At 47.9% G+C, this 22,237-nt stretch overlaps 2 protein-coding genes across 2 annotated transcripts; both read left to right on the forward strand.

The window, feature by feature from the left end:
- The first annotated feature begins 2,130 nt into the window (after positions 1-2,130).
- Positions 2,131-21,454, forward strand: LOC134132915 (gastrula zinc finger protein XlCGF26.1-like). Its single transcript, XM_062565903.1, has 2 exons — positions 2,131-4,427; positions 21,366-21,454. The coding sequence occupies exon 1, from the start codon at positions 2,151-2,153 to the stop codon at positions 4,071-4,073; it is 1,923 nt and encodes a 640-aa protein (XP_062421887.1). The 5' UTR covers positions 2,131-2,150; the 3' UTR covers positions 4,074-4,427; positions 21,366-21,454.
- Positions 19,183-21,369, forward strand: LOC134132922 (gastrula zinc finger protein XlCGF57.1-like). The gene has a single exon (XM_062565911.1). The coding sequence runs from the start codon at positions 19,250-19,252 to the stop codon at positions 20,648-20,650; it is 1,401 nt and encodes a 466-aa protein (XP_062421895.1). The 5' UTR covers positions 19,183-19,249; the 3' UTR covers positions 20,651-21,369.
- Positions 21,455-22,237: the final 783 nt, after the last annotated feature.

Below are 22,237 nucleotides of genomic sequence, written 5' to 3' on the forward strand. Positions count from 1 at the left end.
CGAGTCTCAAGTCGAGTCTGAAGTCTTGCTGGGACAAAACGGCCCCCAGGCCTCTGTTCGACGCGTCCGTCTGAAAGACAAAAGGGAGAGAGTAGTTAGGTGTGTGGAGTAGTGGTTCCCCGCAGAGAGCGCGTTTCACTGCCTCAACCGCCCACTGGCACCGCTCCGTCCACTGGACCGGATCTGAGGCACCTTTCCGGGTCAGGTCAGTTAAGGGGCTGGTCAGCGCCGCAAAGCCCGGGATGAACCTCCTGTCCGCCAGCCCCAAAAACCGCCTCACCTCCTTTTTCGTCTTGGGCCACGGGCAGGCCAGCGGGCACTCCCGGCAATGGTGTCCGGGCTGCCCGCACCTCCAACACTCCTGCCCTGACGATTGAGGCGCTCTCGGTGGGTCAGGAAGGCTGCCGGGTCCGGCCGGGCTCGGGGCCTCGGGAAACCGGGAAGGGGTTGGTGGTTGCGGGGCCCTCATTCGCCGCGCCGGGACCAGCCGGGCGATCGCCGGAGGTCGGGCGTCTTCCCTCTGTCAGCCAGGGTGGACCGGCAGGTGGTCCTCGGCTAGGGTGATGGCGGCTTCCAGGGTCACTGGTCGGTGATAGCGGAACCACGCCGCCGTCCGGGGCGGCAACCCCTCCAGGAACTGCTCTGTCACCACCTTCTCCACCACCGCCGGCGCTCCCCCCGCGCACCCCGGCTGTAGCCACATGTTTGCCGAGTCCCTCAGGCGTTGCGCGAATGCGAACGGGCGGTCCCCCGGGGAGAGCCTAGCCTCTCGGAAGGCCCTGAGGTGGTCTTCGGGGGACAGCCCTACCCGGTCCACGATGGCCCTTTTCACCTCCGCGTACGTGTGGCTGGCGCCAGGAGGAAGGCCGAGGGCTGCCATCTGCGCCTCCCCGGTTAGGAGTGGCAATAGGCGGACTGCCCATTCCTCCGCCGGCCAGCCGCACGACCCCGCCATCGCCTCAAACATCTCCAGATATGCCTGGACGTCATCTGTCATGTTGTGGACCACCAGTCCCGCGTACGCCGAGGAGCCTGGTGCAGGAGGGGCAGCAGCTGGCCGGGCTGCCAGTTGTTCCAACGCGCGGGTCTGCCGGTCCGCATGCGCTTGCAGCGCCCCCATGAAGTGCCGGTTGGCCTCGGCTTAGTCCCTCTGCATGGCCGCGATCTCCGCCAGCATCTGCCCCAGCGCGATTACCGGCTGCACCGCTCCCTCGCTGTGCTGTCCGTCCATGCCCTGGTCGTCCCTTGGTCAGGCGCCACTGTAGCCGTTCCTGGCTATCGTTTGCCGGGTTCTACGGAATAAGGGCACGGACACTCGTCGTACTGCGGAACGGTTCTTTATTTGTGTTCTTGCACAGTGTTTTCTGCCGTTCTGCTTTGCCGCTGCTGGCGTCGCTTCGACTCGCTCTGCTCCTGAGTCCTGCTCACTGTTTTAATGGGGAACACACAATCATCCTGACGCTGGCCAGCTGCGCTATTTAATCCCCGGCAGTGTCCCCTGAACCACTCGCCCGTTCTCGCCCCCTGCAGCCGCGCTAACCACACCCCGCCACCACAGTGTCATACCCGGAAATCTCTCCATAAGTGATCGTAGACCATTATTGAAATGTTAGTACGCAGAGAGACCTGTGCAGGCCAACGCGTCAATGGTTACTGAACCCAAGGACCCAGAAATGGTGACTTCATTCAATGGCTTTAATTTCATAACCTGTTTAGGACATGTAAGTTAAAGTAGACGGATACATTAAGAAAATAGTTCAGTATGTACTTTTAATGTCTTTGAGATAAACATCTATAACTTAATAGTCCGTTTTAAGGATGAACTAGCTAAGTGGACTATATTGTTTGTCCACAGACCTCCAGCAGCTGTTTGTGCTTAAAGAACATTGGGAGGATTCAGAGCCCCCCCACATTAAAGAGGTACAGGAGGATCCTAAGCCCCCTGTACAGTAATAGCCTGGTCACAGCATGAAATAATGAACTAGCTAAGTGGATCGTAATAGTTAATATTTTAGTTAATCAAGTATATTGTTTGCATTTTATTATTATCCACAGACCTCCATCAGTGGTTTGTGCTTGAAGAACATCAGGAAGATCCGGAGCCCCCCCACATTAAAGAGGAGCAGCTTCAAGGGCTGGAGAAGGCTGACATGACTGTGTCATTCACTCCTGTGAAGAGTGAAGATGTTAAAGTGGAAGCTCATTCCTCGCAACCTAATCACAGAAAAACTGAACAGATGGAGACAGGAGGTGATGGAGAGGACTGTGGAGGACCAGAACCAGACCGCAACTCGGGTCCGGCCAGTCCTCCAGATACTGATAAGAAAACTGGAGACTCTTCTGAGACTGAGGACAGTGGTGATTGGAATGAGACCAGAGAACCTCTGTCTGGTGAAGAGTTTGCCAGTGATTCTAGATGTAGAACAAGTAAGAAACCTTTGATCTGTTCTGAATGTAAGAAAACATTTGGTTGCATTCAGAAGCTGAGGAAACACATGATGACCCACACATCAGAGAAACCTTTCAGCTGCTCACAGTGTGGTAAATGTTTCACTAAAAGGGGAAGTCTAAAAATACACGAGAGATGTCACACAGGGGAGAAACCTTTCCGCTGCTCACAGTGTGGTAAATGTTTCACCCAAAGGGGAAGTCTAAAAATACACGAGAGATTGCACACAGGGGAGAAGCCTTTCAGCTGCTCAGCTTGTGGTAAATGTTTCTCTGATAGTGGAGCGCTGAAGAAACACATTTGTTGTCATACAGGGGAGAAATCTTTCAGCTGCTCAGAATGTGGTAAATGTTTCACCCAAAGGGGAAATCTAAAAATTCACATGAGACGTCACACAGGGGAGAAACCTTTCAGCTGCTCACAGTGTGGTAAATGTTTCACCCGAAGGGGAAATCTAAAAATACACGAAAGATGGCACACAGGGGAGAAACCTTTCAGCTGCTCAGATTGTGCTAAATGTTTCTCTGATAGTGGAGCGCTGAAGAAACACATGTGTTGTCATACAGGGGAGAAACCTTTCAGCTGCTCACAGTGTGGTAAAGGTTTCACTCAAAGTCAATATCTAAAGAGTCACATGAGATTGCACACAGGGGAGAAACCTTTCAGCTGCTCAGAGTGTGGTAAATTTTTCACTTATAGTGGAGCGCTGAAGAAACACATGTGTTGTCATACAGGGGAGAAACCTTTCAGCTGCTCACAGTGTGGTAAAGGTTTCACTCAAAGTCAAAATCTAAAGAGTCACATGAGATTGCACACAGGGGAGAAACCTTTCAGCTGCTCACAGTGTGGTAAATGTTTCACTGAAAGTCAAAAGCTAAAGAGTCATATGAGATCGCATACAGGGGAGAAACCTTTCAGCTGCTCACAGTGTGGTAAAGGTTTCACTCAAAGTCAAAATCTAAAGAGTCACATGAGATTGCACACAGGGGAGAAACCTTTCAGCTGCTCACAGTGTGGTAAATGTTTCACCCAAAGGGGAAGTCTAAATGTACACATGAGATGTCACACAGGGGAGAAACCTTTCAGCTGCTCAGATTGTGGTAAAGCTTTCACTACAAATGGAGATCTAAAGAACCACATGAGATTTCACACAGGGGAGAAACCTTTCAGCTGCTCAGATTGTGGCAAAGGTTTCACTACAAATAGAGATCTAAATACACACATGCGACGTCACACAGGAGAGAAACCTTTCAGCTGCTCACAGTGTGGTAAATGTTTCACTGAAAGTCCATCTCTAAAAAGTCACATGAGATTGCACACAGGGGAGAAACCTTTCAGTTGCTCACAGTGTGGTAAATGTTTCACCCAAAGGGGAAGTCTAAATGTACACATGAGATGTCACACAGGGGAGAAACCTTTCAGCTGCTCAGATTGTGGCAAAGGTTTTACTACAAATGGAGATCTAAAGAAACACATGCGACGTCACACAGGAGAGAAACCTTTCAGCTGCTCACAGTGTGGTAAATGTTTCACTAGAAGTAGAGATGTGAAGAGACACATGAGATGTCATACGCTGTGTAAATCTAAAAGTCCACATGAAAACTCAGATGAGAATCCCCTTTAACGTCTTTCCCTAATTTACATTACCGTTTCCCACGTGAGTTTTGAATATCCGTCGCAAAGCTATAATGACACATATTTGAAGCTACTCTTCATGTTCACAATTACAACCAACTATCTAAGAATTCCTCACAGGGATTTATTGGGACGACACTCTTTTATTGGGACGACACTCTTGTTTGGTTTTTCCTATGCTCCTGAGGGTTTTGGGTCACAGGATGTCACGTGTGATGTACAAAATGAAATTAATTTAAATATCTTCTAAAAGATGGTCAGAAGTTCATATTCCAAGAACAAAATGTTCTTGTCAGTCACACACAAACTATAAACTATGCTAAGCTATTAATTCATTGGAAAGGTGTAATCTAAGGCAGTGATTCTAAACCATCGGTCCACGAGCGCCATCTAGAGGGTTTTTACCCGTGGGCAGTTGAAATATTTCTACTCTGGGCAAAGAATTATTATAACCCTCTTTACAGAGACAAGTAACAGAGATAAGCCATGCCCCTTCCAGGCGCACATAAAGTGGGACATGAATGAAAAAAAATAACTAGTGGGGTGAGTAAACAGTGGCGAAAATCCCCTTGGCATTTTACGTGTGAACCCAGCATTGCAAATCTAAATCTTACTTAAAAGCCAGCTGTCTTTTTCTGTGTATCAGGTTTTTGCTTTTTTTATTTTATTTAGTCATTGAATACAAATCCAACCTATGATTATATCAATTAGTTAATGTGTATATATATATATATATATAATAGTGTTAATATTTGAACGGGCGCCTGGGCATATTTGTACATTTGGGCCCTGAGTTCAAAAAGGTTAAGAACCCCTTATCTAAGGCATGTTTCCCACTGTTAACATTGTAACATTACCCAACCTTGTTTGACTGATTTTTATGTTCCATTTGTGTTACTGCAAGCTGTCATATTATCAATGTATTAATGCATAAATTTCCGTGAACCAAATTCTCTTTTGCATTTTTAATGTGCAGAAAAATACCAGAAGGCCTTTTACTGTTTTTCATGCATTGAGTTCTTACTCTTGTTTATATTGTTTTAACGTTTTTTTAGGAAACTTTTTTTAGGCTTTAGCTTTCCTATTCAATCCCCATATTGAGTTGCGTACATATTTATACAGTATATCGAACTAATACATCTTTGTGTGTTGAGAAACAAAAAGTAGAAAACATTGCTGAGCAAGCACAGGTGCAAAAAAGATATGAAGGCAATGAATGGATTTATTTTGTCTTTTGCAGAATTGAATAAATGTTTGAAAAAAAAAATGACAGTTGTCTTTTGCCATTTCTAACCCACACATGTTACATATGGAAAAGACTAAAGGAGGTAATTATAGACCGCAGAAATGTTTTAACGAAAATATTTGTATTCATTTCGTGAGTTACCCCACTGTGCTGCAGAACTCACAACGAAGGTAGATACATTTTAAATGATACTGTACTAATTTACAGGGACACGTAATTCTCGCGCTGTAAAGTGAATGTTACGGGTGGTTTTGGGGAATTAATGTACATATACTGTGTGTATATATAAGGACGGGTGGCCTATCTGTGTGGAGTGCATGTCAGTCTTAGCCCTACATCCCTCCCCCACTGCGCTGCTACAAATGGCCGAGGTATGGGCACATAGCAGCAGCCTGTAATGGGAAACAGAGCTGTCCCAAATGTGGAGAGGATCATAGAGCTGAGGATTGTCAGGATAACGTGCAGCATAAATGTTGTAATTGTGGGTATAATACTGTAACATATAGTGGATGTAAAGTCGGGAAGAGGGCTGTGCAAATCCAGAAGGTAAAAGAGGAAACTATTCAAGCTACTCAAAGGTGTTGAAAAGGGTACAAGGACCTAAAAAATTATTGAAACAATAAAAAGTAATTATAATATTTAAAATAATGATGATGATGATAGCAGCAGCAAAATGGAAGTCTGAAGATACACATGAGATGTCACACAGGGCAGAAACCTTTCAGCTGCTCAGAATGTGGTAAATGTTTAACTTATAGTTGGCATTTGAAGAGACACATGAGATGTCATGCAATAGAAACCTTTTAGATCAGGGGTATCAAACTAATTTCAGGTTTGGGCCAGATACCGCCCACTTTGATCGAACATGGGCCAGAGCATCATGATAGAAAATCATAGGGTGGGGAAGCCTGTCTGTCAGACGCGACTGTGCATGTGTATGGACCTTTTATTTTAGTCTCACAATGGCAGTCATCTAGTGGGCTGTCCACACTAAAATCTTGGGGAGGGATGGCGCAGACGATCCGACCGGCGGAAGGTACGGCTGGGAAGACCCGGCCAGCCTGTCACCCGTTTGAAGCGACCGCACATACGTATGAACCATGATTAATGACATACACTCACCGGCCACTTTATTAGGTACACCTGTCCAATACTCGTTAACACTTAATTTCTAAGCAGCCAATCACATGGCGGCAACTGAGTGCATTTAGGCATGTAGACATTGTCAAGACAATCTCCTGCAGTTCAAACAGAGCATCAGTATGGGGAAGAAAGGTGATTTGAGTGACTTTGAACGTGGCATGATTGTTGGTGCCAGAAGGGCTGGTCTGAATATTTCAGAAACTGCTAATCTACTGGGATTTTCACGCACAACCATCTCTAGGGTTTACAGAGAATGGTCCGAAAAAGAAAAAACATCCAGTGAGCGGCAGTTCTGTGGGCGGAAATGCCTTGTTGATGCCAGAGGTCAGAGGAGAATGGCCAGACTGGTTCGAGCTGATAGAAGGGCAACAGTGACTCAAATAACCACCCGTTACAACCAAGGTGGGCATAAGAGCATCTCTGAACGCACAGTACGTCCAACTTTGAGGCAGATGGGCTACAGCAGCAGAAGACCACACCGGGTGCCACTCCTTTCAGCTAAGAACAGGAAACTGAGGCTACAATTTGCACAAGCTCATCGAAATTGGACAATAGAAGATTGGAAAAACGTTGCCTGGTCTGATGAGTCTCGATTTCTGCTGCGACATTCGGATGGTAGGGTCAGAATTTGGCGTCTACAACATGAAAGCATGGATCCATCCTGCCTTGTATCAACGGTTCAGGCTGGTGGTGGTGGTGTCATGGTGTGGGGAATATTTTCTTGGCACTCTTTGGGCCCCTTGGTACCAATTGAGCATCGTTGCAACGCCACAGGCTACCTGAGTATTGTTGCTGACCATGTCCATCCCTTTATGACCACAATGTACCCAACTTCTGATGGCTACTTTCAGCAGGATAAAGCGCCATGTCATAAAGCTGGAATCATCTCAGACTGGTTTCTTGAACATGACAATAAGTTCGCTGTACTCAAATGGCCTCCACAATCACCAGATCTCAATCCAATAGAGCATCTTTGGGATGTGGTGGAACGGGAGATTCGCATCATGGATGTGCAGCCGACAAATCTGCGGCAACTGTGTGATGCCATCATGTCAATATGGACCAAACTCCCTGAGGAATGCTTCCAGCACCTTGTTGAATCTATGCCACGAAGAATTGAGGCAGTTCTGAAGGCAAAAGGGGGTCCAACCCGTTACTAGCATGGGGTACCTAATAAAGTGGCCGGTGAGTGTATATGTAGACATACCAATGGATATGGGAAGATTGCTATTCGCGGATGACGGGGCAATATTGAAAAAAGGAAGAAATATTGATTATATAGTTAAAAAGATACAAGAAGGGGTCCAACAGGTTGAAAAGTGGGGAACAAAGTGGGGTGTTAAATTTTCTGTAGAGAAAACTAAAGTGATGTTTTTACAAGGAAGAAAATCAAGGAAAATATAAATGCTAAACTATATGGAAGTAAATTAGAGAGAGGTAAAACATTCAGTTTTTTAGGAGTACAATTTGACACAAAGTTGACATGGAAAGAGCATATTAAAAATGTAGAAGATGAGTGTAAGAAAGTAATAAATATAATGAGATGTTTAACAGGAACAGAATGGGGAGCAGATTATTGTCACGACGCAGGGTCCGAGGGCAAGGAGGGAGGACTCAAATGCGGAGTTGAAAAATAAAAGACTTTAATTGTCAAAAACTCAAAATCAAAATCGCTCCAACCAAAAAAGGGAGGAAGGAGGAGAAAACAAAACAGACAAAAACAGGGACCTGGACTTGAAGACTTGAAAACACGAAACAGACTTGACTTACTTGACACATGAACGCTGACATGTAATGACGCCACACCAGACAAGGGACTCACAGGGCTTAAATACACAAGGGAGGTGCAGGTGATTGAACACAGGTGGAAACGATCAGGCACGGCAGACAATCACAAGGGAAGACAGGACAAGGCAGGAAGTGAAGTTACCCAGGAACACCAGAGACATGAAAACTACAAAATAAGACAGAGCAGACCCAAACCGTGACAGAACCCCCCCCTCAAGGACCGAATTCCAGACGGTCCTAAAGGGGGGCAGAACCATGAAAATCAGACAAGGGGCGGGAGGGTGGGGACCCGACAGCTATGGTCCGGCGGCCTGCCGGGGCGGCGGCCGGGCGTGGGGTGCTCTGGGGGTCTGCCGGGTCGGCGGCCGGGCCTCGGGTGCTCTGGGGGTCTGCCGGGTCGGCGGCCGGGCCTCAGGGTCTCGGGGGGTCTGCCGGGTCGGCGGCCGGGCCTCAGGGTCTCGGGGGGTCTGCCGGGTCGGCGGCCGGGCCTCAGGGTCTCGGGGGGTCTGCCGGGTCGGCGGCCGGGCCTCAGGGTCTCGGGGGGCGCCGAGCTGTGCGGCTCCGGCGTCGTCGTGGCGTGGGGCGCCGAGCTGTGCGGCTCCGGCGTCGTCGTGGCGTGGGGCGCAGAGCTGTGCGGCTCCGGCGTCGTCGTGGCGTGGGGCGCACAGCTGTGCGGCTCCGGCGTCGTCGTGGCGTGGGGCGCAGAGCTGTGCGGCTCCGGCGTCGTCGTGGCGTGGGGCGCAGAGCTGTGCGGCTCCGGCGTCGTCGTGGCGTGGGGCGCCGAGCTGTGCGGCTCCGGCGTCGTCGTCGTCGTCGTGGCCGGGGGCGCCGACCCAACCCCTGACCCCACCCCCCCTTCAAGGACCGACTTCCAGGCGGTCCCAAGAGGGTGGGAGGGAGGGGTCATGGTCGGGGGCCGTGGGGACGGGCCTGGAGGGGTCATGGTCGGGGGCCGTGGGGACGGGCCTGGAGGGGTCATGGTCGGGGGCCGTGGGGCCGGAACGGGCGGAGACTGGAGTCTTGGGGCCGGAACGGGCGGAGACTGGAGTCTTGGGGCCGGAACGGGCGGAGACTGGAGTCTGGGGGCCGGAACGGGCGGAGACTGGAGTCTGGGGGCCGGAACGGGCGGAGACTGGAGTCTGGGGGCCGGAACGGGCGGAGACTGGAGTCTGGGGGCCGGAACGGGCGGTGACCGGGGCGCTGCCTGGAGCCTGCTTTCGAGCCAGGGTTGGCGTTGCGCCGGGCAGCCAGCTGCGTGCCGTGTGGGTCCCCAAACGCCAGGCGAGTTCCCAAAAATGGGTTTCTTGGGTCAAACCCTGCTGAGTCCTTAGGAGGTGGCGTCATTCTGTCACGACGCAGGGTCCGAGGGCAAGGAGGGAGGACTCAAATGCGGAGTTGAAAAATAAAAGACTTTAATTGTCAAAAACTCAAAATCAAAATCGCTCCAACCAAAAAAGGGAGGAAGGAGGAGAAAACAAAACAGACAAAAACAGGGACCTGGACTTGAAGACTTGAAAACACGAAACAGACTTGACTTACTTGACACATGAACGCTGACATGTAATGACGCCACACCAGACAAGGGACTCACAGGGCTTAAATACACAAGGGAGGTGCAGGTGATTGAACACAGGTGGAAACGATCAGGCACGGCAGACAATCACAAGGGAAGACAGGACAAGGCAGGAAGTGAAGTTACCCAGGAACACCAGAGACATGAAAACTACAAAATAAGACAGAGCAGACCCAAACCGTGACAGAACCCCCCCCTCAAGGACCGAATTCCAGACGGTCCTAAAGGGGGGCAGAACCATGAAAATCAGACAAGGGGCGGGAGGGTGGGGACCCGACAGCTATGGTCCGGCGGCCTGCCGGGGCGGCGGCCGGGCGTGGGGTGCTCTGGGGGTCTGCCGGGTCGGCGGCCGGGCCTCGGGTGCTCTGGGGGTCTGCCGGGTCGGCGGCCGGGCCTCAGGGTCTCGGGGGGTCTGCCGGGTCGGCGGCCGGGCCTCAGGGTCTCGGGGGGTCTGCCGGGTCGGCGGCCGGGCCTCAGGGTCTCGGGGGGTCTGCCGGGTCGGCGGCCGGGCCTCAGGGTCTCGGGGGGCGCCGAGCTGTGCGGCTCCGGCGTCGTCGTGGCGTGGGGCGCCGAGCTGTGCGGCTCCGGCGTCGTCGTGGCGTGGGGCGCAGAGCTGTGCGGCTCCGGCGTCGTCGTGGCGTGGGGCGCACAGCTGTGCGGCTCCGGCGTCGTCGTGGCGTGGGGCGCAGAGCTGTGCGGCTCCGGCGTCGTCGTGGCGTGGGGCGCAGAGCTGTGCGGCTCCGGCGTCGTCGTGGCGTGGGGCGCCGAGCTGTGCGGCTCCGGCGTCGTCGTCGTGGCCGGGGGCGCCGACCCAACCCCTGACCCCACCCCCCCTTCAAGGACCGACTTCCAGGCGGTCCCAAGAGGGTGGGAGGGAGGGGTCATGGTCGGGGGCCGTGGGGACGGGCCTGGAGGGGTCATGGTCGGGGGCCGTGGGGACGGGCCTGGAGGGGTCATGGTCGGGGGCCGTGGGGCCGGAACGGGCGGAGACTGGAGTCTTGGGGCCGGAACGGGCGGAGACTGGAGTCTTGGGGCCGGAACGGGCGGAGACTGGAGTCTGGGGGCCGGAACGGGCGGAGACTGGAGTCTGGGGGCCGGAACGGGCGGAGACTGGAGTCTGGGGGCCGGAACGGGCGGAGACTGGAGTCTGGGGGCCGGAACGGGCGGTGACCGGGGCGCTGCCTGGAGCCTGCTTTCGAGCCAGGGTTGGCGTTGCGCCGGGCAGCCAGCTGCGTGCCGTGTGGGTCCCCAAACGCCAGGCGAGTTCCCAAAAATGGGTTTCTTGGGTCAAACCCTGCTGAGTCCTTAGGAGGTGGCGTCATTCTGTCACGACGCAGGGTCCGAGGGCAAGGAGGGAGGACTCAAATGCGGAGTTGAAAAATAAAAGACTTTAATTGTCAAAAACTCAAAATCAAAATCGCTCCAACCAAAAAAGGGAGGAAGGAGGAGAAAACAAAACAGACAAAAACAGGGACCTGGACTTGAAGACTTGAAAACACGAAACAGACTTGACTTACTTGACACATGAACGCTGACATGTAATGACGCCACACCAGACAAGGGACTCACAGGGCTTAAATACACAAGGGAGGTGAAGGTGATTGAACACAGGTGGAAACGATCAGGCACGGCAGACAATCACAAGGGAAGACAGGACAAGGCAGGAAGTGAAGTTACCCAGGAACACCAGAGACATGAAAACTACAAAATAAGACAGAGCAGACCCAAACCGTGACAATTATAACTCATTGAAATACATATATGTGAGGTTAATAAGACCAAGAATGGATTATGGAAGTATGGTGTATGGATCAGGAACCAAAACGTTACTTAGGAGGCCTGATGTAATACAGGCAAAAGCATTGAGATTATGTTTAGGAGCAGTTAAGACATCGCCAGTGTGTGCTCTACAGGTGGAAGCGGGAGAAATGCCATTGAGCATGAGACGAAAACAATTGATGGTAAATGATTGGGTTAATCTAAAAGGACATGGAGATAGTCATCCAACTAAAAGAATATTACAAGATAATTGGGAAAGGGAGAGAGCCCAAAACTTCAGTTTTGGGTGGATAGGGGATCAAGCAGATAGAGAATTGGGAGTATATGAAAAGGAATTCTGCTCAACTGTAATATGGCCTGATACACCGGTATGGAAGTTAGAAAGTATGACTGTTGATTTTAAATTAAATTGGGCAAAAAAAGAAAGGAAGAATATTGACTTGGTAGCGGAATGTTATAGACATATAGAGGTTAAATATAAAGAATATGTTCAGATCTATACAGATGAATCAAAGGATCCAGGGACAGGAAAGACCGGATCTGCAGTTTACATTTTGAATCAAAGAGGTGAGATAAGTAGACGAACCACAAATGATCTGAGTGTGTATGCAGTTGAGTTATATTCTATATTGATGGCACTAGAATGGATTGAGGGAAAACAAAATAAAAAAGCTTTAATTGGGAGTGATTCAATGTCAGCTTTATACAGTCTCATGACTGGGGTGTCAAAGAGTCATCAGGATTTATTATATGCTATATTCACAATCTATACTAGAATAAAAGGAAAAAGTTACGAAATTCAAATGGCTTGGATTCCTGCTCATATTGGTATTGTGGGAAATGAGAGAGTAGACAAGTTAGCCAAACAAGCTGTTAACAAAGAGTATATTGTGGAGCGGACCAACCCAGACTCTTTGGTTATTGTCCTCGGTGACTTTAACAAAGGAAACCTCAGCCATGAACTTCCGAAGTTCAAACAATTTATTAAATGCGCGACCAGAGAGGAGAACACACTGGACCACTGCTACACTACAGCAAGCAGGGCTTATCACGCCGTCCCTCGTGCTGCGCTGGGACACTCCAACCACGTCATGGTCCACCTGATTCCTGCATACAGGCAGAAACTAAAGCTCTGTAAACCTGTGGTGAGGGAATCCAAGAAGTGGACCAGCGAGGCTCTAGAGGATCTTCGGGCGTGTTTTGACTGCACAGACTGGGATGTTTTCAGGACTGCTTCTGACAATCTGGATGAGTTCACAGAGGCTGTAACTTCCTACATCGGCTTCTGTGAGGACATCTGTGTACCATCATGCACCAGGGTGAGTTATAACAACGACAAACCCTGGTTCACAGCGGAACTCAGGAAACTACGTCTGCAGAAGGATCAGGCATTTAGGAGTGGGGACAAAGACCTGTACACAGAGTCTAAATACAGGTTTAGCAAGGCGGTGAGAGACGCTAAACGACTGTACTCTGAGAGACTCCAACATCAGTTCTCAGCTAACGACTCTGCTTCGGTTTGGAGAGGCTTTAAACACCTCACGAACTACAAGCCGAAAACCCCCCACTCCATGAATGACCTCCGCCTGGCAGATGAGCTGAACGAGTTCTACTGCAGATTTGAAAGACAATGTCCTGTCTCCATCCCCCACAACTCCACCACCTCCCCCGACCCATCAGGTGCTCACACCTCTGGACTACTCTCCCCTCCCCCACTGCCCCTCTCTGTCTTGGAGAGTGACGTCAATCGGCTCTTCAAAAGACAAAACCCCCGGAAAGCAGCCGGTCCGGACTCAGTCTCGCCCCACACCCTGAAGCATTGTGCTGACCAGCTGTCTCCTGTGTTCACCGCCATCTTCAACACCTCCTTGGTGACATGCCACGTCCCAGCCTGCTTCAAGGCCTCCACCATCATCCCTGTTCCCAAGAAGCCCAGGATCACAGGACTGAATGACTACAGGCCCGTTGCACTGACCTCTGTAGTCATGAAGTCCTTTGAACGGCTAGTCCTGTCCCACCTAAAGTCCCTCACCGACCCCCTCCTGGACCCCCTGCAGTTCGCCTACAGAGCCAACAGGTCTGTAGACGATGCTGTCAACATGGCCCTCCACTTCATCCTCCAGCATCTGGACTCCCCAGGAACCTACGCCAGGATCCTGTTTGTGGACTTCAGCTCTGCCTTCAATACCATCATCCCGTCTCTACTGCAGGACAAACTCTCCCAGCTGCACGTGCCCGACTCCACCTGCAAGTGGATCACTGACTTCCTGTCCGACAGGAAGCAGCACGTGAAGCTGGGGAAACGCGTCTCTGCCTCTCGGTCCATCAGCACCGGTTCCCCCCAAGGCTGCGTTCTTTCCCCTCTGCTCTTCTCCCTGTACACCAACAACTGCACCTCCAGTCACCAGACCGTCAAGCTCCTGAAGTTTGCTGATGACACCACCCTCATTGGACTAATCTCTGGTGGGGACGAGTCCGCCTACAGGTGGGAGTCTGACCACCTGGTGACGTGGTGCAGTGAGAACAACCTGGAGCTTAACGCCCTGAAGACAGTGGAGATGGTCGTGGACTTCAGGAAGAACGCAGCCCCACCTCCCCCCCCTACCTTGGGTGACTCCCCCGTCACCACTGTGGACTCCTTCCGTTTCCTGGGCGCCATCATCACCCAGGACCTCAAGTGGGAGCTGAACATCAGCTCCATCACCAAAAAGGCTCAGCAGAGGATGTTCTTCCTGAGGCAGCTGAAGAAATACAACCTGCCAAAGACGATGATGGTGCACTTCTACACAGCCATCATCGAGTCCATCCTCTGCTCCTCCATCACCGTGTGGTACGCTGCAGCCACAGCCAAGGACAAGGGCAGGCTGCAGCGTGTCATCCACTCTGCGGAGAGGGTGATTGGCTGCAATCTTCCGTCTCTTCAGGACTTGTTCGCTGCCAGGACTCTGAAGCGAGCCAGAAAGATTGCAGCCGACCCCTCCCACCCTGGACATGAACTGTTTGTGCCCCTTCCATCCGGCAGGAGGCTGAGACTAAGACGTCCCGCCACTCGAACAGTTTCTTCCCTTCGGCAGTCGGGCTCATCAACAGAGCCCGGCCCCCCCCTGACTGACTCTGACTCCCATGCTCATCATCACTGTGTCACTTTCACTTGTCACCCGTCACTTTGTTTAGCTGGTGCACTTTATCCTTATTTTTATTCCTAATTTTATCTTATCTCCTCTAACTTACTAACCCATAGCTTTAGTTTTTAGCGTACTAACCCATAGCTTATATTTTATATTTTATTATACTTTTATTTTATTCTATTTTTATCTCATTTGCACTATGTTGTCTTTATTGTACTGTCTTCATGCAACTTCCGCCAAGACAATTTCCATGTATGTACAACATACTATGGCAATAAACTTTTCCTGATTCCTGATTCCTGATTGAGGCAAGTATCAAGCTGTCAAAATCTGAAGGAAAGAGTGTAATGTGGAAAGAAACCATTAGAAATTGGAAACAGCAGTGGGATAGGGAAAATAAAGGAAGACATTTGTATATTATTCAAAATATTATTGGGGTTGTGAAGAAAAGGGGAGGAAATAGAAGACAAGAAATTGTTATGAGCAGATTAAGGATAGGTCACAGTCATTTGAACAGCACACTTCATATTATAAGGAAGCACCCTACGGGTTTTTGTGGTTTTTGTCCGGTTGCAGAAACAATAGAGCATGTGTAAATGAATTGTAAACAATATGAAGGACATAGGAAAAAGATGATGGAAGAGTTAGGAAAGATTGGAATAAAAGGGATAGGGATGAAGGAAAATACTAGAGAGTGGGGAGAATGAACAATGTAGAGAAACTATTTTAAATTCTTTATTAAGATCAGGTCTGGTGAGAAGAATATAAAATAAGGATATGATATAACAGAGAAATAAATCCGGAAGATGGCGGTAGTGCAACACAAAAGAATGCAAGCTGCCGATAAACCCAGAAGAAGCAGAAGAAGAACAAGTTTGGGGGGGGGGGCTGCCTTATATGGTCATAGCTACAGACGCCCCGGATGTTGGTCTCAGAGCAACATGGCGCCGATCGGTCGTAGAATTAGCACAGTGTCTTTGTTACGTTGATCAAGTATCAGTTATCTCCATCCGTTCTGATCCACCAGAGTCTCTGGACGTCTGGACAAACCTCCGATGGACTTTCAGCTGCTCAACTTTTTTCGAGATCACTTTCCTCTTTGCTAAACTATCGGAGTTAGCTTAGCATGCTAGCTGGAAGCAGAGGGAAGTTAGCAACACCGCGCTAGTCCGAGTTTAACGGGGTTTATCTGGAGGAAACGTGTCTGATTCAGTGAAGATGTCTAAAGCCCAGATGCTGAGATGTTTAGTGAAGCAGCGACTCACTGAGGCTGCTGAAGAGATATTTGGGCTGTTTGAAAGAACGATAGCAGAGTACGAGGAGGAAGCTTCTAGATTAAAAGAGGACAACGAGCGACTGAAGAAACATCTGCACGCTGTTTTTAACCCTGAAGTCCGCATCCAAAGAGCAGGTTGGTTCTCTCTCTCTTCACACTGACATCAGTGAAACGTTTCAACCCCCCTAACGTGTAATGAGGTGTTTCAAAATTCCGTAATAGACGGCTGACATTTGTACATTAACAGACTGTATTGGACATGAACTAAGCGGAAGTTAAACGGGAGCGTACAGCCGCTCACAATACGCCTCTTCTTCTAGTTTTGAATTAATTTAATGATGCTGAGATCCTTCGACAAGCTGTTAGGAGTGATTGGCGGAGTTTTGAATCCAGGAACGCGCTTGAAGAGGCACATGAGCCGCTGTATCGTAGTGGGGGGGGCGGCGGCTTTAACGGAGCGTGCAGACGCATAAACCCGACAGGACATGAGGGAATAACCGCAGTAGTGCCGAGTGCGGAAAGTGGTCGGTGGAAGGATCCTTTTTCTGAGCGGCTCAAGCCGATCTCAGTTGGATATTAAGCGGCATACAAAGTCCACGTAACGTTAAATGATTCTTCATGACCATGGGTGAACTTTATTGAGGATCTGGCACAACACAGCAACCTGCAAGTAGCACAGAGTCTTATATAAAGGGATGTACGTCTTAATGCGAGGCTTTAGAATTGATCTCAAAGGGATCCTGTATTTGCTCATAAAGTCTGAAACGAGAACCCATTTTTCAGTGACAGTGTTACGTGCCTACTGGTTTTTGAACTTACTGGTTTTTAAACTACTGGTTTGGCTACGGGTGCGTGTTTGTTTTCCCCCGGCAGGCAGGTGTTGTCTGCCTCCGTCACTTGAGTCGTCACACATTTGCAAACATATTGTGCTGAAAATGTTCAAAAATGCATCCCATATCCATTGCAGTGATTACGATTGTATAAGTGAGCACTACGTCACTGCCACGTATGAAGAAATACATAAAAGAGCATTTATTAAAAGTCCGCCACAACTGGGATTCGAACCGTGTCGCGCAAAATAACATTGTGCCACAAAGCGGCTCCGCTACACACTCGACCAACCGAGCTTATAGGATTCTTGCTGATTTGTATAGTTGTAATAAAGTTGTATATCGTCAGTAGCAAGCAAACGTTTTGTTTCAGGGTGAACATTATATGTTCTTTTATGTATTTCTTCATACGTTGCCACACTGACATAAAGAAGAATTAAAGCCCCGTTATTATTGGACATGGCTACAATCCGAAGCCAAAGGTGTTTTGGGTGTTCGCTCCTTTAGCTTGACACACGCTTCTGATCTTTAATCTAGAATCGATTGCTCTTCCTTAGTGTCCCGGATGTTGGTGTCTCAAGGTTGACATTTTTTGGGTTGAATATTGTAACCTCCGTTTCTTTTGCGGCTGAATATTTCACCTTTTTATTTCAACCCCCGATGGCACAGATTTACTTTCATAGAAATTTCCCTTTAATTATGTGTCCATTTTCTTCTACCTCAAACATATCCGTAAAATGATGTAATTCATACTTATGGAAATAACTGTAGTCAGAATAGTCAGATACGGACAATAGGCCCACATATAGCCGTGTAAAATCAATGCTATGACCATGTCGTTTTTATGAATATCTTGCTGTGGGTTAATACTAATATGAATGCCATTTGTTAAGTGTTCAAAAAGCTGGGCAGGAACAAGCTGATGAAAAGGGAACCTTACAGATGTTTTATTTATTACTATCATGAATAAATATTCCAGTATTTTATTTGTGGTATTGTATCGGGTATCATAATATTTTGGCAGGTATTATCAAAGTCATAATGTTGGTATCGGGACAACCCTACTTAGAAACGAGTTATTATAAAATTGCATCATCGTTGTTAGGACCGTAAATTCACACCAAATTTTGATCTTGGATTAATAAAGAATCCTGTGCAATAACAAATCTGCCTGCTGCGTCTTGTATAGTGTTGAGGACTCGTATTAGAACAGATGGGTGGATAAATATTCCTACTCCTCTTGCTTGGGAGGTCAATGAGGCAACTATGACTTGATCAGGCACCTTTTTTCCGTGTATTCATTGGGGAGCAGATGGGTTTCTCGGATGAAAGCTGTCTTTTTAGCTGCTTCAGTCTCGACATTACTTTTTTAATTTCAATATCTCCCGGAGACCCCTAAGATTCCATGAAATAACATTTATTTTGGTGTCACCAACCATGATAAAGTCAGCAAATTAAGCTTAGTTGCACCCAATTCTTTAATCATGCCATGTGATAGAGTGAATAATGTGCCTTCAAAATAAAATAAAAAACAATAACAAGGGCCTCTCCCAATTGAGGCCCCCTAAGTAGGCGTAGCCTACACCCTGTGCGGGTGAACACACACATCTCCCCTATCCCCTGTCGTCTGGGTCCTAGTTAGACTTTCAACATTGCATGAAGTGTATCCTATATTGCTTTAGGTAGTAAGGTACCAATATATTCATTTTGCCGGAGCCTCGCTCCACACGTCTCCTCAGTTGCGTGTCATAACCGGAAAGCTCTCCATAAGTGATCGTAGACCATTATTGAAACGTTAGTACACAGAGAGACCTGTGCAGGCCAACGCGTCAATGGTTACTGAACCCAAGGACCCAGAAATAGTGACTTCATTCAATGTCTTTAATTTCATAACCTGTTTAGGACATGTAAGTTAAAGTAGACGGATACAATAAGCAAATTGTTCAGTATGTACTTATAGATGTTTATCTCAAAGACATTAAAACGTAATAGTCCGTTTAAAGGATGAACTAGCTTAGTGGACTATATTGTTTGTCCACAGACCTCCAGCAGCTGTTTGTGCTTAAAGAACATTGGGAGGATTCATAGCCCCCCCATAATAAAGATGTACAGGAGGATCCTAAGCCCCCTGTACAGTAATAGCCTGGTCACAGCATGAAATAATGAACTAGCTAAGTGGATGGTAATAGTTAATATTTTAGTTAATCAAGTATATTGTTTGCATTTTATTATTATCCACAGACCTACATCAGTGGTTTGTGCTTGAAGAAGAACAGCAGGAAGATCCGGAGCCCCAAGAGCTGGAGAAGGCTGACATGACTGTGTCATTCACTCCTGTGAAGAGTGAAGATGTTAAAGTGGAAGCTCATTCCTTGCAACCTAATCACAGAAAAACTGAACAGATGGAGACAGGAGGTGATGGACAGGACTGTGGAGGACCAGAACCAGACCGCAACTCGGGTCCAGCCAGTCCTCCAGATACTGATAAGAAAACTGCAGACTCTTCTGAGACTGAGGACAGTGGTGATTGGAATGAGACCAGAGAACCTCTGTCTGGTGAAGAGTTTGTCAGTGATTCTAGATGTAGAACAAGTGAGAAACCTTTGATCTGTTCTGAATGTAAGAAAACATTTGGTTGCATTCAGAAGCTGAGGAAACACATGATGACCCACACATCAGAGAAACCTTTCAGCTGCTCACAGTGTGGTAAATGTTTCACCCAAAGGGGAAATCTAAAAATACACGAGAGATTGCACACAAGGGAGAAACCTTTCAGCTGCTCAGATTGTGGTAAATGTTTCACTATGAGTCACAATCTAAAGAGTCACATGAGATTGCACACAGGGGAGAAACCTTTCAGTTGCTCAGATTGTGGTAAATGTTTCGCTAAAAGTCAATATCTAAAGAGTCACATGAGATTGCACACAGGGGAGAAACCTTTCAGCTGCTCACAGTGTGGTAAATGTTTCGCTAAAAGTCAATATCTAAAGAGTCACATGAGATTGCACACAGGGGAGAAACCTTTCAGCTGCTCACAATGTGGTAAATGTTTCACTGATAGTGGATTGCTGAAGAAACACATGTTTTGTCATACAGGGGAGAAACCTTTCAGCTGCTCAGATTGTGGTAGAGGTTTCACTACAAATGGAGATCTAAAGACACACATGCGACGTCACACAGGGGAGAAACCTTTCAGCTGCTCACAGTGTGGTAAATGTTTCACCCAAAGGGTAAGTCTAAAGAGACATATGAGATGTCACACAGGGGAGAAACCTTTCAGCTGCTCAGATTGTGGTAAATGTTTCACTGATAGTGGATCGCTGAAGAACCACATGTTTTGTCATACAGGGGAGAAACCTTTCAGCTGCTCAGATTGTGGTAAATGTTTCACCCAAAGGGGACATCTAAATGTACACATGAGATGTCACACAGGGGAGAAACCTTTCAGCTGCTCAGATTGTGGTAAAGGTTTCGCTACAACTGGAGATCTAAAGTCACACATGCGACGTCACACAGGAGAGAAACCTTTCAGCTGCTCACAGTGTGGTAAAGGTTTCGCTACAACTGGAGATCTAAAGTCACACATGCGACGTCACACAGGAGAGAAACCTTTCAGCTGCTCACAGTGTGGTAAATGTTTCACCCAAAGAGCAAATCTAAAAATACACATAAGATATCACACAGGAGAGAAACCTTTCAGCTGCTCACAGTGTGGTAAATGTTTCACCCAAAGAGGAAATCTAAAAATACACATAAGATATCACACAGGGGAGAAACCTTTCAATTCCTCAGAGTGTGGTTAAGGTTTCACTAGAATATATTTGAAGCTACTCTTCATGTTCACAATTACAACCAACTATCTAAGAATTCTTTACAGGGATTTATTGGGACGACACTCTTGTTTGGTTTTTCCTATGCTCCCGAGGGTTTTGTGTCACAGGATGTCACGTGTGATATACAAAATGAAATTAATTTAAATATCTTCTGACAGATGGTCAGAAGTTTATATTCCAAGAACAAAACGTTCTTGTCAGTCACACACAAACTATAAACTATGTGTAGGAGCCGCATTTATGTTTTTGTATTTTGAATGATTTATATATATTTCTTTCCTCTTTTGTGGAATCGCAAGTGTGCGCCCTCTGTAGGTGGTGACGGCGCCACCCTTGAAAGGACCAAAGGACACGCATGTCGGGAGGAAGGCGGGCGCAAATACCTTCATTGACCTCAGGGCTGAGGCTGTGAAATAGGCTGTCTCCGTTTTGGGCCCGTTCAGTTTGTCATAGTGATTTTGTTTTGTGACGACCTTTTTTTGTACAATAAACCGGCAACATTGATGGTCAAACTCCCCTTTTCATTTGAATTATTGGACAGAACTGCGAGTCTTGACATTGCTTTCCTGCTTTCCTCATGGTGGTAAAATCAACAAGAACACAGGAATAGGATCTAAGGGTTTAAAGGAAAAAACTCAACTGTTTTTGCCACTACACTATGCTAAGCTATTAATTCATTGGAAAGGTGTAATCTAAGGCAGTGATTCTAAACCATCGGTCCGCGAGCGCCACCTAGAGGGTTTTTACCCGTGGGCCGCAGTTGAAATATTTCTACTCTGGGCAAAGAATTATTATAACCGTCTTTACGGAGACAAGTAACAGAGATAAGCCACGCCCCTTCCAGGCGCACATAAAGTGGGACATGAATGAAACAAAATAACTAGTTGGGTGAGTAAACAGTGGCGAAAATCCCCTTGGCATTTTAAGTGTGAACGTAGCACAACGCTTTCCACCAAAGCATTGAAGCCATCAAAATTAAAGCGGATGCTGTCATCTCACTGACTTGCAACTCTAAATCTTACTTAAAAGCAAGCTGTCTTTTTCTGTTCCATGAAGTGTTAGTGTTGTTTTTGCAGGTTTACATACAGATAATAAATAAATGTCCTTGTGATGATCACTGTATCAGGTTTTTGCTTTTTTTATTTTATTTAGTCATTGAATACAAATGTTACGTGCCGTGTTTTGTTTTGAGCTGTGTGGTGTGTGTGTGTGTGTGTGTTTGTGTGTGTGTGTGTGTGTGTGTGAGTGTGATTCTCAGGTGTGATGGTGACGTCACTCCTGCAGCTGCAGCTGATCAGCTGATCAGCGAAGGATATATGGTGGTGCCAAGCCAGAGTTTGGGGTGGTGGTGGCAGTGGAGCCCAGAGTGAGCAGAGAGGTGGATTCAGTTGCAGACCAGTTGCAGACCAAAGAATCCAAGCTCGTCTTCCGTTTGAAGATTGTTTTCATTTGCTTTTTGTTGAGGCTTTTCCATTAAATAATTGTCTGTTAAGACCTCCCGGGTTTATTATTTTACATTGTTTGCGTCCCCCACCCCTAGACCGTTTAGGGACGTAA

This window comes from Pungitius pungitius, chromosome 12, assembly GCF_949316345.1.
Source record: "Pungitius pungitius chromosome 12, fPunPun2.1, whole genome shotgun sequence".
In the NCBI taxonomy this organism is placed as follows: Eukaryota; Metazoa; Chordata; class Actinopteri; order Perciformes; family Gasterosteidae; genus Pungitius; species Pungitius pungitius.